The 20,503-nt window shown below is 44.7% G+C and overlaps 1 protein-coding gene across 7 annotated transcripts in view; it reads right to left on the bottom strand.

The window, feature by feature from the left end:
- Positions 1-11,409, bottom strand: part of RMC1 (regulator of MON1-CCZ1) — a 28,922-nt gene extending 17,513 nt beyond the window's left edge. Inside the window, exons 1-5 of one of the 7 annotated variants that reach the window (XM_003830291.5) lie at positions 11,179-11,408; positions 10,451-10,527; positions 7,847-7,931; positions 6,857-6,913; positions 5,619-5,705 (exon numbers count right to left, since the gene is read on the bottom strand). In XM_003830291.5, coding sequence (XP_003830339.1) covers positions 5,619-5,705; positions 6,857-6,913; positions 7,847-7,931; positions 10,451-10,527; positions 11,179-11,280 — 408 coding nt within the window. In that variant the 5' untranslated portion in view covers positions 11,281-11,408. Of the gene's footprint in view, positions 1-5,618; positions 5,706-6,856; positions 6,914-7,846; positions 7,932-10,450; positions 10,528-11,178 lie in introns of those variants that run through there. The other 6 variants (XM_034943834.3, XM_034943829.3, XM_063597312.1 and 3 more) reach the window with 6 other exon arrangements.
- Positions 11,410-20,503: the final 9,094 nt, after the last annotated feature.

Raw genomic sequence — 20,503 nt, 5'->3', positions numbered from 1 at the left:
CGTAAGCTTCTTAATAACTATAATAATTAGGATGTGCTAGAGTCTTCTTTTTAACTTTTTTCTTGAAGATCTGAAGCCATCTAGGTAACCTTAAGGTGTACTTTCCCACTGCAGAGAACAGAAAGAAAGACTTTTAAATGATTACCATAGGGAACTCCCCCAGAAAGCAAGCCACCATTCCCATGCAATCACATGTACAAAATTCTATATCTGTGTGTATGGAATTTGTCTAAAGTTTGTTTAAAGTTCTCCTATTGGTCATTACAAATTTTTTTTTTTTTTTTTTTTGAGACGGAGTTTCACTCTTGTTGCCCAGGCTGGAGTGCAGTGGCACAATCTCGGCTCACTGCAACCTCCACCTCCCACATTCAAGGGATTCTTCTGCCTCAGCCTCCCAAGTAACTGGGATTATAGGCGCCCACCACCACACCCAGCTGATTTTTGTATTTTTATTTTGAGACAGTAGAGACGGCACTTAGTAGAGATGGAGTTTAATAGAGACGGGGTTTCGCCATGGTGGCCAGGCTGGTCTCAAACTCCTGACCTCAGGTGATCGCCCACCTCGGCCTCCCAAAGTGCTAGGATTACAGGCATGAGCCACCGTGCCCAGCCAGTCATTACTAAGATTTCGATGATGGCCTTACAGCAAAGCACCATGGCATTAACACACAGGTGTATTTTCTCTAACCATACATTCTAAATTATATGACTTTCATTAGGTCAACAAAATTAAAACCTGAAAGAACTCTTAACACCCTCTAAATTAGTTCCCCTTAGAGATCTCAGAAGCATGCTTAATAGGTCAGGAAGCTGGAACAGATGAAAAGAAACAGGCAGGTACATCAAAGGACACAATCCACAGAGTGGAAAGGCAACCTCTGGATTCGGAGAAAATACTTGCAAATTGTATCTCTAAGAAGGTGTTAATATCAGAATATATAAAGAAATACAATTCAACAAATAATAGTAATTTGATTTTAAAAATAGGCACAATGACCCGAATTAGTCATTTCTCCAAAGATGATACACAAAGTGGCCAAAACACACACACAAAAGTGCTCAACATCACTAATCAACAAAGAGCGCAAATCAAAACCACAATCAAGATGGCTAGTATCAAAAACAAAACAAAACAAAACAGCAAGTGTTGGTGAGGATATGGAGAAACTGGGACCCTTGTACACTTGGAGGGATTGCAAAATGGTGTAACTGCTATGGAAAACAGTATAGCGGTTCCCTAAAATATTAAGAAACAGAACTACCATCTGCTCCAGCAATCTCACTCTGGGTATAAATCTAAAATAACTGAAAACGGGATCTTGAAGCAGTATCTGCATACCTGTATTGACAGCAGCACTATTCACAATGGCCAAGAGGTGGAAGCAACCCAAATGTCCCTCAACAGATGAATGGATAAGCAAAATGTGGTGTATATGCTCAATGCGGTATTATCAGTCTTAAAAAGGAAACCCTATCACATGCTATGGCATGGGAGAACCTGTAGGAAATTATGGTAGATGAAATAAGCCAGTCACAAAGGGACAAATACTGTATAATTTCACTTATATGAAGTATAAAAGGTAATCAAATTCGGCCGGACACAGTGGCTCATGCCTGTAATCCCAGCACTTTGGGAGGCTGAGGTGAGTGGATCACCTGAAGTCAGCAGTTCAAGACCAGCTTGGCCAACATGGTGAAACCCCATCTCTACCAAAAATACAAAAATTAGCCAGGCGTGGTGGCACACACCTGTAATCCCAGCTATTCGGGAAGCTGAGACAGGAGAATCGCCTGAACCCAGGAGGCAGAGGTTGCAGTGAGCTGAGATCACGCCACAGCACTCCAGCCTGGGCAACAGAGCAAGACTCCATCTTAAAAAAAAGGAGTCAAATTCATAGAAACAGAAAGTAAAATAGAGATTGCTGGGGCTGCAGGGAAGGGATAAGGGGAGTTGTTTACTGGATATTTTTGGTTTCACAAGATGAAAAAAGTTCTGGAGCTATTTCATAACAATGTGAATGAATATACTTAACACTACTGAACACTTAAAAACAATTAAGATAATAAATGTTGTATTTTTTTACCACAGTAAAAAAATTTTTTTGACCACACACAGTGGCTCATGCCCATAAATCCCAGCACTCTGGGAGGCCAAGGCAGAAGAATGGCTTGAACCTAGGAGTTCAAGACCAGTCTAGGCAACACAGCAAGACCTCATCTCTACAAAAAAAAAAAAAAAAAAAGGAAAAAAAAATTAAGTTGGGCGTGCTGGCACACACCTGTAGTTCCAGCTACTCAGGAAGCTGAGGTGGGAGGACTACGTGAAGCTAGGAGGTCGAGGCTGCAGTGAGCCGTGATTGTGCCACTGTACTCCAGCCTGGGTGACAGAGATCCTGTCTCAAAATAATTACTACAAAATAAAAAAATGTTAAGAGGAAGTTAACAAAATACAAATGGACAATATACAAATGAAAAGATGCTTACTTCCCTAGCAATGTAAAATGCAAATTAAAATGTCTTTCGGCCAGGCATGGTGGCTCACGCCTGTAATCCCAGCACTTTAGGGGGCCGAGATAGGTGGATTATTTGAGGCCAGGGGTTCAAGACCAGCCTGGCCAACATGGTGAAACCCCACCTCTTCTAAAAATACAAAAATTAGCCAGGCATGGTGCTGGGCGCCTGTAGACCCAGCTACTTGGGAGGCTGAGGCAGGAGAATTGCTTGAACCCAGGAGGTGGAGGTTGCCGTGAGCCGAGATCGCACCATTGCACTCCAGCCTGGGCGACAGAGTGAGACTCTGTCTCAAAAAAAAAAAAAAAAAGAAAGTCTTTCTACCTCTCAGGTTGGCAAATGTCTATAGATTGATAATATCCAGTTCTCCTAAAGGTATGAAAAGCAGAAGTTCCTATACTGCTAGTGAAAATACACGTCTAGAAGAAATTTGGCGATACCGGTTCAGCTTTTCAGATGTTCGTACCTATACTGCAACTCTCCCTCTAACATAAAGAAGTGTGTACAAGCATGTTACTGAAGGGTTATTTGTACACAAAAAAAGGGAAAACCAGCCAATGTCCAATAACAAGAAAATTTTTAAACTGCAGTCCATCCATAAAGTGGAATACTACCCAGTCAGAATAAAATATAAAAAGATGTCCAAGATACACTTTGGACAAAAAAAAAAAAAAAGCTAGCTGCAAAAGTTTATATACAACATTCCCCTTTTTGTTAAAAAGAAGTTTGTATTTATTTTTAAAAATAGAGGAATATGCACCAAACTGTTCATAATAATTATTTATCGGGATTATAGGGAACATTTGCTTTCCATATTACGTATCTTGCAATGTTTGAATGTTTTTTGTTTTAACTTTTAGGTTCAGGGATAGATGTGAAGGTTTGTTACATACGTAAACTCATGTCACGGGGGTTTGTGGTACAGATTATTTCATCACCCAGGTATTAAGTCCAGTACCCAATAGTTATCTTTTCTGCTCCTCTCCCTCCTCCCACCCTCCCCTGCTCAAGTAGCCCCCCGTGTCTGTTGTTTCCTTCTTTGCATTCATAACTTACATTTAGCTCCCACTTAGAAGTGAGAACATGTGGTATTTGGTTTTCTGTTCCTGTGTTAGTTTGCTAAGGATGATGGCCTCCATCTCCATCCATGTTCCCACAAAAGACATGATCTTGTTCATTTTTATGGCTGCATAGTATTCCATGGTATATATGTACCACATTTTCTTTATCCAATCTGTCACTGATGGGCATTTAGGATGATTCCATGTCTTTGCCATTGTGAACACTGCTGCAATGAACATTCACGTGCATGTGCCTTTACGGTAGAATAATTTATATTCCTCTGCATATACACCCAGTAATGGGGCTGCTAGGTCAAACAGTAGTTCTGCTTTTAGCTCTTTGAGGAATCGCCATACTGTTTTCCACAAAGGTTGAACTAATTTACACTCCCAGCAATAGTGCATAAGGGTTCCCTTTTCTCCACAACCTTGCCAGTATCTGTTATTCTTAGACTTTTTTATAATGGCTATGCTGACTAGTGTGAGATAGTTTCTCATTGTGGTTTTGATTTGCATTTCTCTAATGATCAGTGATGTTGAGCTCTTTTATGTTTGTTGGTCGCATGTGTGTCTTCTTTTAAAAAGTGTCTGCTCATGTCCTTTGCCCACTTTTTTTTTTTTTTTTTTGGAGACGGAGTCTCGCTCTGTTGCCCAAGCTGGAGTGCAGTGGCACCATCTCAGCTCACTACGACCTACGCCTCCCAGGTTCAAGCAATTCCCTGGCCTCAGCCTCCCTAGTAGCTGGGATTACAGGTGCCTGCCACCAACCTGGCTAATTTTTGTATTTTTAATAGAGACGGGGTTTCGTCATGTTGGCCATGCTGGTCTCGAACTCCTGACCTCAGGTGATCCGCCCAACTCGGCCTCCCAAAGTGCTGGGATTACAGGTGTGAGCCACTGTACCTGGCCTTTGCCCACTTTTTAATGTTGTTGTTGTTTTTTTTTTTTTTGAGATGGGGTCTCACTGTCATCCAGGCTGGAGTGCAGTGCTGTGATCTTGGCTCACTGCAACCTCCTGCCTCCCGGGCTCAAGCAATCCTCCCACTTCAGCCTCCCAAGTAGCTGGGACTACAGGCGCACACCACAATGCCTGACTAACATTTTGTATTTTTTATAGAGATGGGATTTCATCATGTTGGCCTGGCTGGTCTCCTGGACTCAAGCCATCCGCCCACCTTGGCCTTCCAAAGAGCTGGAATTACAGGCATGGGCCACCAAGCCCTTTTTCTTTTCTTTTTTTTTTTTAAATGTATTACTTGCAATTAGAAAAAAAAAAAAAAAAAGAATAAAATCCCCAGCAAGAGACTAAAGCTGAGTGCTACAGCTCATGCCTGTAATCCTGGCTCTTTGGGAGGCCAAGGCAAGAGTTGAGGTTAGGAGTTTGACACCAGCCTGGGCAACATAGCGAGACTTCGTCTCTACAAAAAAGTTTAAAAATTAGCCAGGGCCGGGCGCAGTGGCTCACGCCTGTAATCCCAGTGCTTTGGGAGGCCGAGGCCGGTGGATGACCTGAGGTCGGGAGTTCGAGACCAGCCTCAACATGGGGAAATCCCGTCTCTACTAAAAATACAAAATTACCCAGGCATGGTGATGCATGCCTGTAATCCCATCTACTCACGAGGCTGAGACAGGAGAATCACTTGAACCTGGGAGGCAGAGGTTGCGGTGAGCTGAGATCGCGCCATTGCACTCCACCAGCCTGGGCAACAAGAGCGAAACTCCGTCTCAAAAATAAAATAAAATAATAAAAATAAAAATTAGCCAGGCATGGTGGTACATGCCTGTAGTCCCACCTACTCAGGAGACTGAGGCAGGAGGATTGCTTGAGCCCAGGAGTTTGAGATTACAGTGAGCCATGATGGTGCCACTGCACTGCAGCCTGGGCAACAGAGCAAGATTCCATCTCTAGAAAGTGTTATATATATATATATATATATATATATATATATATATATATATATATATATATTCAGTACTGAATTCAAAAGGCTGCCAGAATGCTATCACTGAACTTTAACCAACAAACATAAATGATAAACATAATACCTGGTAAAATTCGATTCCTTGATCTGTTATGAAGACAATTTCAGTAGAACTAGTCCAGCAGAATCCTAGAATGTTGGCATTCTTAGTCTAAGAAAAATTTTTTAAAAATATTTTTAATTAATAAGAAAAAACACATATAACTCTCTTCAAAAGCTTCACAAACTCTGCAGTTTGTCATTCTTTAATGAATGTTCCCCGGAATGTTTACTAATTAACAAAACAAATTTTCTTTTAAATACAATGTTCCCTGATTTTTGCCCATAACTCTTCATTCAAGAACCTGAATCCTAATTCCTTCTACTAAACAGAACAGGGGAAGTCTGTGTTTTGTAGAAAAGTAACTGACCAGAGCTCACAGACAGCAGCTTCTACCTGCAGGAATCACCATACTGCCAACATTCTTAGTCACCCACGTTATAAAAATGGTTATTAAAAATGTACAAAGGCCTAAGGGTCTTTAGCGAGTGTTGACTAAAATGGGTTGAGGACCCTGAGACACACACCCGACTCGCTTGAGGGCAGACAGGTTTGAGCAGGGCCGGGCTGAGGGTCTCTTCCCACGGGGCCACTGCAGGGCAGGGAGGACAGTGGTGGGGAGGCACCTCTCTTCACCAGAGAGTCCGCCCTGAACTCCATTGAGCAAAACAGTCACAAAAATGCAGAAAGCCCTACCCCAACCACTAGCAGCTTCTGTCAGCGCCCAAGGTGCCACACTGCCAATTTTAGCTCAGCTCCCTCTAGCCTAGTTTACTACACCCAGCAAATCTCATTAACGTGGATTAGAATCAACACCTAGGAGAAGAAAGAAAGAGTAAGGACAAGACAAAGACAACAAATTGAGGAAAGGAAACTTCAGGAAACAGAAAAAGAAACTCCTCACCAGAAACCTCCACTCCAGGTGGCTGTGAGGCATCCTAGGGCCCAGACCCAGATGTGCTGTCGGCCCAGTGAGGAGAAAAAGGGCAAGACAGACGACAGCCCCAAGGGCTAGCACTACTGGGTGTTCACCACGCATCATCCATTGAACCCTCCCCCTCCAAAGGAACAAGCTTTCAAACTTAGAAAACTGTTCAGTGTCACAAAGCAAACACCCCGCCTGACTCCAGTTTGGGAATCAACACGAGGGACAGTCTGACTTCAAGTCTGTGCTCCCTGCGACCCCGATGCCCCGCTCTCCACTACATAACCCAGCTCAACACCACTGACACCAGCAGCTGAGAAAGGGCCTGGGGTCATACCTTGCACTCCTGTGTGTATTCCAGCTGGGAATTATCAGGGATAAAATTACAAAAATCCTGAAAGGAAAAACACACAGACACACACAAATTTGGATTAGGCAGCATACTGCCAACCTACGTTGGCATACTACAAGACAAGAAAAATAAATATTAACTTAAAAAGTGACCAGAAAATAACCGAAGACAACCAAAACACAGGAAAGATAAAAAGACCAATTCGGATCATCTGTCTCAACAGCAGCAGGCTTACGATTCAATTTTTTTTAAGTTAATACAAATATTCAGTTACAGTTTAGTAACTCCTTTCAAAAATTCATTCCTCAAGCAGCTGATGTCAGAGAAATGTGTTGCTGCACTAAGAGGCTTCCCCAAGACTTTAACACTTAAAACTGATGGAAGAAACTAACAGAGGATCCTGCCTGTTTCTAACAGCCTTCCCTCTACTCTACAAACGGCAATGGTGAACATTTACACGGGCTAAAGTGCCTGTAGGCTGCTTCAACTTGGAATATCTGCTCCTATCAGATCCAGCACTCAGAAATGAGAGATGAAAAGGCTAATTCACAAAGTAGCCAAAAATACCTCACATATTCTATGCTGCTAGCTATCAAGCAATACAAAAGACACATGAAGTTCCAAATTATTTTTTAACAATTTTTAAGGGAGGCTGAGGCGAGAGAATCACTTAAGCCTGAGAGATCGAGGCTGCAGTGAGCCAAGATCACATCACTGCACTCCAGCCTGGGCAACAAAGGAAGACTGGCTCAAAAAATTTTTTTAATTTAATTTAAAAATCAAACTAAGGTCATTTTTTTAACCCACTCAAATGTCTTTCTCGTTTTTGAAGGCTCTAATACAATGCAACAGAACTATACCTTTCACAACAGTAAGATAATAAAAGTTTCCTTTAACACTGAAAATTTGCGATTCCTTCTCTTCCAAATGTATTTCTAATGCCCTTTAATGCTGTATTTTAAAGATAAGTCTTACCACAGTCTTTGAGGTCCTCTGAACAGCCAATATCTTATTTTCTAAGGAAAACTTAATGCACTTCACTTCTCCTTTGTCATCCATTCTTTAAGAAGAAAGAATGTGTTAGTAGTTAAATAACCGAATTCTAGCTACTATCATTTATTGAAAAGGCAAAAGACACAACCTATATTCAGGAGGCAGCAAATTCTAGTCTAAAATTAAAATTATGTTTCGGAAGCCATCAGTAGGACCTCTTTTCAAACTACCAAATCCAACTGGAAAGAACTTGCTGGGAAACTTACAGTATTATGGGTAACAAGTGATTGAAGAATTCAGATCACACACACATATCACCTGAGAATTGTTCCAACATAAATAACTACAGACCCGCTCAGGAGCCTTCTCCGTAACTGCTGTTTCTCTCTCACAGCAAAGCTTCTGGAAAGAACTATCTACTTGTGCATCTCACAGCACATTCATTATGCAACCCAGATGGCTCCACTACAGTGTCTCATGACCGCCTCAGACAGACGTTAAAAAGTGAACTCAGCTGGGCACAGCGGCCTACACCTGTAATCCCAGCACTGTGAGAGGATGAAGCAGGAGGATCACAGGAATTCGAGACCAGCCTCAGCAACACAGTGAGACCCCGTCTCTATTCCAATACATACTTTTTTTAAATTAAAAATTCATTTAAAAAAAGCAAACTCAAGGGATGGATTATAGAAGGGCTCAAGGAAACTTTTCGGGGTCTGAACATGTTCATTGCCTTGATTGTGGTGATGGTTTCATGGGTGTATACATGTCAAAACTCACATATTGTATAATATTAAGTGTGTACAGTTTATTGTGTGTCAACTATGCCTCAATAAAGCTGCTTTTAAAAATCTTTTTTTTTTTTTTTGAGACGGAGTCTTGCTCTGTTGCCCAGGCTACAGTGCAGTGGCATGATCTCGGCTCACTGCAACCTCTGCCTCTCGGGTTCACGTGATTCTCCTGCCTCAGCGTTCCAAGTAGCTGGGATTACAGGCACGTAGCACCACACCCGGCTAATTTTTGTATTTTTAGTAGAGACAGGGTTTCACCATGCTGGCCAGGCTGGTCTCGAACTCCTGATCTCAAGTGATCCACCCGCCTCGGCCTCCCAAAGTGCTGGGATTACAGGCATGAGCCACCGCGCCCAGTCTAAAAACTCTTTTTAAGTTAAATTCAGTACCTTCCCCCCACCCACAAACTTCTTAGAGCCCCCAGTCTAGATTATCATGGGCTCACTCGTTTTCCACACCCAACCGACCCCCGGGGCTTACGAGACACCCATCTTCCTAAGTATCCCTTGATTGCCTATGCAATGCCACTCTACACCACCAGAGCGCTGCTCTTCACCACACATGGCTCGCTGATTGCTACTCTCCATAGTATCCCTAACTCTGACAGGCTCCCAACTAAGCCAGCCTCCGTGCTGTGAACAGCATGATCTTTCCAAACACTGACATGATCATCCCACACCCCACCTGACAAGTTTCAGTAAGAAGATAAAGCTCTAATTCCATAGGAGAATATGTAAGGCTCAAGCTGGTCCCTGCCAGTGGCCACACCACCACCATTTCCCCTTCCCTGTGGAGACACCCTATGTAACCTTCAGTTACACAGACCCAGAGTTCCCCAAAACACCATGCTCGAACCCCATCCATACTTTAAAACCTTGCTCAGGCCGGGTGCAGCGGCTCATGCCTGTAATCCTAGCACTGTGGGAGTCTGAGGCGGGCGGATCGTTTGAGGTCAGGAGTTTGAAACCAGCCTGGCCAACACGGTGAAACCCCATCTCTACTAAAAATACAAAAAAAATTAGCCGGGCGTGGTAGTGGGCGCCTCTAATCCCAGCTACTTGGGAGGCTGAAGCAGGAGAATCACTTGAACCTGGGAGGCGGAGGTTGCAGTCAGCCAAGATCGCACCACTGCACTCCAGCCTGGGGAACAGAGGGAGGCTCCCTCTCAAAAAAGGACAGTTTCTCATTAACACAGACCAACAGTAAAATTTTTTAAGTCACTATTGAATTGAGGGCCTACATTATACTTTCACCTTCTGTAAGCACCAGTGTTACGGTGGCCAGATAGCTTATCATCCAAATCGAGACACTTCTGAAAGTGAAAGGCGCTGCTGTTGATCATTAAACCTGTTCAACAGTGCGAACTGGGACTATGCAGTCACCTTAAGTATAGTGGAAGCCATGATTTTCTTGTATTATTACATGAGAAACAATGAATCTCCTCCACCTGCCACTCTGGAAAGACCTGGGCTAAAGAAATGAACGCCCTCCTCTGTGAACAAACCAGAAATGGGCACATCATCACGCTGACTTGTTAATTTCCAGTGCTAGGAAGTGGCTGCCCCACTTTTGAAGTATTTGGCTCCCAAATCAACTGCTCCAGATATTCCACTCTGACAAGAGGTGCTAGTAAGTGCCACCAAGACCCTCCCTACAGACAGGAATTCCATGTGCGCACACACACTTCAGGCCTCTTAGGGCAGACCAAATGACAAAATTATAAAAAACCTTTTGAATTAGAAAAACATCATTCTGTTTACATGACAAAATGATCTGAAAGTGTCTATACCATTACCTAAATGAGATGGGATTCCTATCATCTGGGCCTTTAACTACCACACCAGTAGCTCCACCAGATCGAACAGCAAAAACCTGAGAGGGAAAAGCAGCAAGGTTAACAGCCTGAACTCTGAAAGGATCTAAACTCATAAGCCAACCCGCAAGCGATTATTTCTGTTATACACCACTCTGGGTTCAACTAAAGTTAACACGGCACATATCAAGGTACAGATGTTTGGCTGCTCATGTGAATTTTAAAAACCAAGAGCAGAGAGCGAAAAGGATGCCACCGTGACACCGGGTCGGGTCCCCGAGGCTCCAAGTTCTAACGCCGGTTCGCGCATCGGCGCCGCTGATACGCCTGAAGTACAGTCTTTTCCCCCTTTACAGAATTCCAAGGAAAATGAAAATCTCGACGTCTAAACCCTTGACTACGAGTGTAACTAATGACAAACACAACAAAAGAAGCCTAGATAAGACGGGCGCGCCAACAATTGAGACACTGGCCACGGGGCCACTGCATCCGCGCAGCTGGCTCGGGGGTCCAGCCCCGAGGTCACCTGCGAGGACACCTGGCCGCGGCTGAGCCCACTCAACAAGGAAGGAGCGCGCGCCGCCTCCCGCGCTGGGACGGGACGGGACAGGACAGGAGGGGACGCTCGGGCCTGGTCGCGCGGGACCGGCCTTGGCGTGCCCACGACCCCGGCAGGGCCGCGCGGGGGAGGAAGCGCGGGCGCGCCGGACCTGCTTGTTGGCCTCATCGAAGAAGACGCAGTTGACAGGGTTCGCCTTCTCGAACTGCACCGGCCGCTCGCACAGCTCCAGATAGTAGTCCTCCTCGCCCATGGCGGGCGCCGCGCCCGCAGCGGGGGCCCCGGGGGCGGTCGCCAGAGTGGAGCGGGATGCGCGGTGGAGCCCGGCCCGGACTGTGGCGGCGGCTGCGGCTGCGGCTCTGGGCCCGGCGCGGACGCCGCTTCCTGGTGCCACGCCCCCACCCCGCCCACCACGTGACCCGCGGCCCTCTGCGCTTAAACGGGCAGCGTCTGGCTGCGGTGGGGCCCACCGGCCTTAACCACGCCCCGCCCGGCGCTGGAGGCTCCTCCCCTCTCCCCGAGGGCGGTCGGAACGCGGCGGCGTGACCCGGAAGCCCGCGTGGTTCCCCGCGGACCGAGGGCGGCGTAGCCGCCAACCCTACCCTGCTGCGAATTCCCGTGCCCGGCTCGGTCGCCCCTGCCCCAACCTGTACCCCCGCGTGGGACCGCTCCCGGTCTAGGAAAGGCTCCTCCTTGCTTTCGGGAGGATTTCCCAAGCGCCTCCCGCGCCAGAGTTCCAGCCTCTGGGAGCTTCCTCAGGGAGAAGGGGCTGAAGGCTCACTGAGCAGGTGTAGGGGCGCCAGAGACCGTCTCCAGTCCCCTCAGCGCTTCTGCGGGCTCTTCCGCTGGAGCCAGAAACCGAATTGACAAGAGGCAGATAAACAAAAGAAAAGCATACACACTTTATTAGTTTTTTCATGGGGACCTTCAAAAGAGAGTGAGGTCTGAAGAAGTGGCCACAGCAAGATGCTTTTATACTTTTTAGACAAAGAATGATGCATTTGAGAAGAAAGCACAAAAGGCATCTGGCTGGGGCGATACATTTCTAAGAGAGTCACTAGGAGAAATATTGGGGAGGGTGTAAAATTAGTGGAAGGTAAGTGTTACTTGGGAAGTTCATTTATTCAGGTCCATTGCAGCCCCAACTCCCAGTCTCTGGTGATAAGGGCTATTTTCTGACCCGGGTACAGAGAGGGTGCCACTCCCAGAGGAATCTTTACTGCTTATTCCCTGTAGGAAACGACAGGTCATCTAGCCCTTTCTGAAACTACAATTTCTCCGGTGTTTTTAGCTCAAAATAATATACCAATTTTTGGACATATTTTGGGATAGCACATGCTTCACTCCTTGCTAGTAACAGGGAAACCTAATATAGATTGTGGGTCAGCAAGCCTTTTTACTTGATAAGAAACATGAAATTTACCATGTTAGCCCCTCTTTTTTTGTTTGTTTCAGAGACAGAGTGTCTCTGTGCCCAGGCTGGAGAGCAGTGATGCGAACACGGCTCACTGCAGTCTCAACCTCCCATCTCAGCCTCACAAGTAGCTGGGACCACGGGTGCATGCCACCACACCTGGCTCATTTTTTTATTATTATGCTTTGTAGAGACAGCGTTCTCTGTTGCCCAGGCTGGTCTCAGACTCCTGGCCTCAAGTGATTCTCTCGCTGACCATGCTCAGCCCCCATGTTAACCCTTTATTTTTATTGTTTATTTTATTTTATTTTGAGACGGAATTTCGTTCTTGTTGCCCAGGCTGGAGTGCAATGGCCCTGTCTCGGTTCACTGCAACCTCCACCTCCCGGGTTCAAGCGATTCTCCCGCCTCAGCCTCCCAAGTAGCTGGGATTACAGGCACCTGCCACCATGCCCAGCTAATTTTTTTGTGTGTATTTTTAGCAGAGACCGGGTTTCACCATGTTGGCCAGGCTGGTCTCCAACTCCTAACCTCAGGTGATCTGCCCACCTTGGCCTCCCACAGTGATGAGATTACAGGCATGAGCCACCGCGCCCGGCCCCGTGTTAACCCTTTTTGAGGTGTTCAGTAGTATCAGGCATATTCACATTATTGTGAAATAAGTTTCCAGAAACTTTTTATCTTGCAAATCTGATTCTGTCCCTAAATTTGACTACTCTAAGTATCTCATATAAGTGGATTTTATAATATTTGTCCATTAGTGTCTGGCTTCTTTTGCTTAGCAAAATATCCTCAAGGTTCATCCATGTAGCATGTGTCAGGATTTCCTTCCTTCATTAAGGCCGAATAAGATTCCATTTTATGTATATAGCACATTTTGTTTATCCATTCATCTGTTGATGGGCATGTGGGTTGTTTCCACCTTTGGCTGTTGTGAATAAAGCTATGCAAATATCTGTTCAATATTCTGTTTTTAATTCTTTTGGGTCTATACCCAAAAGTTGGATTACTGGATCATATGGTAGTTCTATTTCTCAGAGAGCTATTTTTGAGTGGCTTTGATGTCTGAGCCCAAGAGTTTGGTTTGGAGCATGTGAATCCAAGGAGAAATGACATCTAGGCAGATGGATATATTGGTCTGAAACTCATCAGAGGAGTGACAAGACTGGAAATGTAAGACTTCTACACTCAGCCTCACCCACCCAGGCCCATGTCACACATGGAAAAACCGATAACTCCAGAACCCTGCTCTCCAGCCACACAGTGCCATCCCTGCAGCTGGCTTGTTTAGCTGCTCCCTGTGACTCTTCCTCAACATCACCAGTTTGCCCTGTCATTGTTCTGTCCTCTCTACCCAAGTCTATCTGCCCTCTCCTCTCTTCCCTTCCCTCCTCATCAGCTTTGATTTCATTTCTCTGCATTCCAGTTATTTTATGCCATTACCTTCAACATCCTTGCTGCACTGTTCTTGTCTGGCAGAGCCTCAGTCCTGGATGAACTCAGCCACCTGCTTTCCCAGTACCTACTGCTGGAGGGGTCACACAACAGGACAGAGGGCACTGCGGGAAATTCAAATGGGCCCTCAGCCCTGCCTGGCTGTCCCAGTCATTGTCTCTCCTGTTCTCTGCAAGGACATTTTCAGGCCTTCTTCACACTCCTCAGACTGTCTCGCCCCTATTTCCATGAACATCGAGGACTTCAGATGGAAACTGGGCTTCATACCAGTTGTGCAGCCCACCACGGCTGTCCTTCTAGAAAACGGTCCATCCTGCCCAAGGCCAAACCCTGTTTTTATTTATTTATTTATTTATGAGATGGAGTTTCGCTCTTGTTCCTCTTGTTGCCCAGGCTGGAGTGCAGTGGCACAATCTTGGCTCACTGCAACCTCTACCTCTCGGTTCAAGTGATTCTCCTGCCTCAGCCTCCCGAGTAGCTGGGATTACAGGCATGCGCCACCACACCCGGCTAATTTTGTATTTTCAGTAGAGACAGGGTTTCTCCATGTTGGTCAGGCTGGTCTCGAACTCCCAACCTCAGGTGATCCACCCCCCTTGGCCTCCCAAAGTGCTGAGATTACAGGCATGAGCCACCGCGCCTAGCCCAAACCCTCTTTATTTTTATTTTTTCGCAAATACCACAGTGACTTACCAGCACTTCTTTGAATTCCATCTTTCGGCTGGGTGCAGTGGCTCATGCCTGTAATCCTAGCACTTTGGGAAGCTGAGGCAGGTGGATCACCTGAGGTCAAGAGTTCGAGACCAGCCTGGCCAACATGGTGAAACCCCGTCTCTACTAAAAATACAAAAAAATTAGCCGGCTGTGGTGGTGAGTGCTGGTAATCCCAGCTACTTGGGAGGCTGAGGCAGGAGAATCGCTTGAACCCGGGAGTTGCAGGTTGCAGTGAGCCAAGATCGTGCCATTGCACTCCAGCCTGGGCAACAAGTGGAACAAGAGCGAAACTCCATCTCAAAAATAAATACATACATACATACATACATACATACATACATACAGGTTTTGGCCCGTTTATATAAACAGGAGGCAGAAGTTGCAATGAGCAGAGATCACATCACTGCACTCCAGCCTGGGTGACAGAGCGAGACTCTGTCTCAAAAAAAAAAATTTTTTTAATTTAAAAAATGAATTCCATATTTCACCTTCTCAAAAAAACCTACAGTATTGACCATCCCGTTTCTCTCATATAGGCAACCTCTCCTCACTCCTGCTCCTAGAAGCAGCCTTTATATTTGCTCATCTCTCCCATCATAAAAACAAAACAAAAACAGAACTGAAAACACAGAGGACTTCCCTAAACACACGTCCCTGTCTGGCTATCACTGCCTTCCTCTACTTCACAGTGAACAGGAGTCAGTCTTGACTCATCCCCGCTCCGACCCCTCATGCCCAAGCAGGCACAGGCCATCAGCTTAGGTACAAGTTTAGAAAAAGAGACTTCCAAGAAAACCCGAGCTACTCCACAGAAGTGCATATTTCGAACATGACCCCACAGGAATGTCTGCCAAGGACAGGGCAGCAGTGCAGTGTGTGTGTGTGTGTGCGTGCCTGTGTGTGCATGCATCACACTTAAAAAAGACTATGGTCTTTTTATGACACCAGGCATCTCGTCCTTCCCAGAGAATTCGGTTCGGTTGACTCTGGCAGATGTTTTTGTCCTAAGAGCCAGGCTTGATTGTTGTGCAGTTCGCCTTGGGTCTGCAAGCAGCATTGAGGTCTGCCTGCATGTTATGGGTTGAAGTGTGTCCCCCCAGAATTCAGATGTTGAGGTACTAACCCTTAGTATTTCAAAATGCATCTGTATTTGGAGATAAGGCCTTTAAATAGGCCGTTAAGGTAAAATGATGGACCCTAATCCAGTATGACTGGTGTGTTTATAAGAGAAGATTAGGACCTAGACACACAGACTGAGGGGCCGCCCATGTGAAGACACAGCAAGAAGGCGCCACCTACAGGCCAAGAAGAGCTGCCTCAGAGGAAGCAACGCTGCTGGCACCTTGATCTAGGACTTCTAGCCTCCAAAACTGTGAGAAAATAAATGTTTTCAACCTCAGTCTGTGGTATTTTGTTGTGGCAACCCAAGCAGACTAATACACTGGCCATGGGCAAGAGGCCCTGACCACAGTGATCTTGACAGGGTGACAGGGGTGTGGGTGCAGGACATGCTGGGGCATCTTGAAGCCACTGCAGGCCCTACAGAATCTAGAGGGTCCAGAATAAAGTCTTTATCCCTCCATGAGCTATCTCTTTCTGTTGCACATTTTTTTCTGCATTAAAACAGTTTGATTATTTATTTGCCCCATGCCCATATAGGATTCCCTATTCTTCATAAATTTAAAAAAACAAAAACTCTTTTCATTGATAAACATCAAAACTCTGCAAATAGTCTTTTAAAAATGAACAACAGACATTTCTACTTTGAGGTTCCATGTGTTACCAGAACTCACATTTTAAAGTGCCTAGTATTAGTATGGAAATCACCAAAAGGACTGGTCAGAATTTGAATTAGATGAGAATTTTCTTTCTATCATATCCCTACCTGGTCTGATCATTGCTTCCGTTCTCAGAACATTCTTTCTGTGGATTTCCTTTGCTACTGAGTCAGATACTTTCTTCCTCATTTCTGTTGTTTATGTAACAGATGTTTCTGCTGTGTCTTTTCAAAGACAGTTTCAACTGCCTTTGCAAAAATTATAATTGAAGAAATTATAACAGTGAAAGAGATCAGACCTAACCGACTCCATCTTGCTTCTAACCTTTAAGCTGTCCTTGTTCATTGCTGGGCATTTGGGAAGGAATTCAGTTCATAGTTTGACTCTGAAACAAAATTAATAATAGTGCTTTCCCGAAAAGACTCCCTTCTTGCCTGGGGACCAGTCTGCCTTTGCAGGACTAACAAGTTAGCTACAAGATTAGAAATTACGGTTTTGGGGTCATGCAGCCTCTGGCTCCAAGAGTCTGAACCGCCCCAAATTGCTTTTGGGGATAGCATCACTATTGTAAAACCTAAGATCAGTGTTTGAGATATTTTGTAGATCCTATACTGGATGGATCAGCTGACACCATCCAGACTGGTAATCTGGGCCAATCAGTTCTGCCATCCCATCTAGGAGTAGAAAACAGCAAGAAAACCTCAGTTCGACCCCCCTAGGATTCCATCTCCAACCTTGACCAATCAGCACTCTGCTTCCTGAGCCCCTACCTGCCAAATTATGTTTGTTTGTTTGTTTGTGATGGAGTCTCACTCTGTTGCCCAGGCTGGAGTGCAGTGGCACAATCTCAGCTCACTGCAACCTCCGCCTCCTGGGTTCAAGTGAGTCTCCAGCCTCAATCTCCCGAGTAGCTGGGTTTACAGGCACGTGCCACCACGCCCAGCTAATTTTTTGTATTTTTAGTAGAGATGGGGTTTCACCATGTTGGCCAGGCTGGTCTTAAACTCCTGACCTCAGGTGATCCGCCTGCCTCAGCCTCCCAAAGTGCCGGGATTACAAGCATGAGCCACCACACCCAGCACCAAACTATCTTTAAAAACTCTGATCCCCAAATGCTTGAGGAAACTGATTTAAGTAATAATAAAACTCCCGTCTCCCTCACAGCCAGCTCTGAGTGAAATTACTCTTTCTTCATTGCAATTCCACTGTCTTGACAAATCGGTTCTGTCTAGGCAGCAGGCAAGGTGAACCCTTTGGGCGGTTACATCTTTAAACATTAAATTGAAGAAAGGATGCAAAGCTGTACCTGTTTTGGTTTCTTTTCATTACTGGCATGCTTTTCCCTGCTCTTGATTTGATTTTCAGAGGAAAATTAAAGTTTATAATACAAATTAGAATAATTCATATGTTTAACATTTAAAATTCACTTTTTAAAGTCAAAGCTAGACCTGGGAATAATTTGTAAATAAAATTAAATAAGTTAAATTCACTTTTATTGGAAATAAAAACTTGGTTTGATTTTGTTTTTGTTTTTATTTTTTTTGAAACAGAGTTTCGCTCTTGTCGCCCAGGGTGGAGAGCAATGGCGCCATCTCGGCTCACCGCAACCTCCACCTCCCTGGTTCAAGCGATTCTCCTGCCACAGCCTCCCGAGTAGCTGGGATTACAGGCAGGCGCCACCACGCCTGGCTAATTTTCTATTTTTAGTAGAGATGGGGTTTCACCATGTTGGTCAGGCTGGTCTCAAACTCCCAATCTCAGGTGATCCACCCGCCTCAGCCTCCCAAAGTGCTGGGATTACAGGCATGAGCCACTGCACCCAGTCAAAACTTGTATTTTAAAAAACTCATTAAGCAATCTCAAAACATTGTTCTTTTAATTGCATTTAGCTGTCTTAGAAGATCATTTAAGCAAACATTTAAGCAAAAAAAAAATCTAAAGACTTGTTTTTACATCAAAACCCACAGAACTACCAGTAGGCACTTCGCCCCTGCCTGTGACTCTGCTGGGGTCACAGGAGTTTTAAACTCCGAAACATTTCCAGAGACTGTCTAGCTCAATGGCTCCCCAGACCAGCTAGTTATCAAACTCCAAGGAGTCAAAAATTACAAAATAAAATCACACTATATTGTAATTATGAAAGAAATGCATGCATGTTAAAGAATTTCAATAGTATGGAAAAATAGCAAGTGAAAAAAAAAAATCTCTCCTTCTTCCCCAACAATACTCAGTGGCACGACCCAGAAGAAACCATTGTCACCAATTTCTGGTTTTAGCCCTGATGGTCACAGCATAACTCTCATATACTTATCTTGTTTTATCAGCTTCAGAAGTATCTGTTATTTCCTGAGGATATAGTTTGGATGTTATCCCCTCCAAATCTCATGTTGAATTGTAATCCCCAATATTGGAGGTGGGGCCTGGTTGGAGGTGACTGGATCATGGAGGCAAATTTCTCATGAATGGTTTAGAGCTATTCCCTGGGTGCTGTCCTCCCGATAGTGAGTGAGTGCTCCTGAGATCTGCTTGTGGCACCTCCTCCCCACTCTCTCTTTTGTTCCAACTCTTGCCAAGTGAGACGTCAGCTCCTCTTCACTGGCACCACGCTTCCTGTACAGCCTGCAGAACTGCGAGCCAATTAAACCTCTTTTATTTATAAATCACCTAGCCTTGGGGATATCTTTATAGCAGCACAAGAACGGACTAACACACCTGCTATAAAAAATGGCCAGGCGCAGTGGCTCATGCCTGCATGCCCAGCAATTTGGGAGGCTGAGGCGGACGGATCACCTGAGGTCCGGAGTTCAAGCCCAGCCTGGCCAACATGGTGAAACCCCATCTCTACTAAAAATACAAAAATTAGCTGGGTGTGGTAGTGCATGCCTGTAATCCCAGCTACCCAGGAGGCTGATGCAGGAGAATTGCTTGAACCCAGGAGACAGAGATTGCAGTGAGTCAACATTGTGCCACTGCACTCCTGCCTGGGTGACAAAGTAAGACTGTCTCAATAATAATAAGAAGAAGAAGAAGAAGAAGAAGATGAGGAATTTAGTGCATTGATCTGCCTCTCACTTTCTTTTCCTCCATACCTCTCAATTTTTGTTATATTTTTCATTCTTCTAGTATTTACTTGCATAACTTTTTATAATATCCATTGAATTACATTTTTTAATCCATCAGGGTTAGGAAGTTCTAGTGTCTCCCCACTGTATAAAATGGGGAGATGTGAATCCTTATACTGCCCTCCCCTTCTCTCCTCCCTCCTCCCTACCTGCCATTACATTGTGTGATGATTAATTTCATGTGTCAACTTGACTGAGCCACAGGGTATGCCCAGGTATTTGGTCAAACACTATTCTGGGTGTGTTTGTGAGGATGTTTTTGGATGATTTATCATTTATCAGTGAACTGAGTAAAGCAGATGACCCTTCCTAATGTGAGTGGGCCTCATCCAATCAGCTGAATAGAACAAAGGCCTGAATGGAACAAAAAGGCTGAACTTCCCCCGAAAAAAAGAGAATTCTGGCTGCCTGACAGCCTTTGAATTCAGACATCAGTTTGTTTCCCTGCCTTTAGACCTACACTGAAATGCAGGCTTTTCTGGGGTGTCCAGCATGTGTGTATACATGGTGGGCATATATATATATTCTATTTCTTTGGAATATATATATATGTATATTTGGAATATATATATGTATATTTGGAATATATATATTCTCTTTCTCTGGAGAACACTAACTAATACACATTGTTATGGTTTAGGACATTTACATTCCATAAGTATAAATTCAGTGACTTGTGTAACGATTAATTCTAAAATTTGAAAACTAAAGCCAGATACAGTGGCATGCACCTATAGTCTCAACTACTTGAAAGGCTGAGGCAGGAGAATTACTTGAGCCCAGGAGCTCAAGACTAGCCTGGGCAACATAACAAGACCACACCTTTTTAAAAAAAGCAATAAAAAAATTTTTTTTTCCTTTTTTTCTTTTTAGCTGGTACCTTGATCTTGGATATAGTGTTTAAAATACTATTATTTTTATTTGTTTGTTTGTTTGTTTGTTTTTGAGATGGAGTTTTCACTCTTGTCACCCAGGTTGGAGTGCAATGGCACA

Source organism: Pan paniscus, chromosome 17 (assembly GCF_029289425.2).
Source record: "Pan paniscus chromosome 17, NHGRI_mPanPan1-v2.0_pri, whole genome shotgun sequence".
NCBI classification, from domain to species: domain Eukaryota; kingdom Metazoa; phylum Chordata; class Mammalia; order Primates; family Hominidae; genus Pan; species Pan paniscus.
Note: the sequence above shows the minus strand (reverse complement) of the source record. Positions and strands in the feature narration are given on the sequence as shown.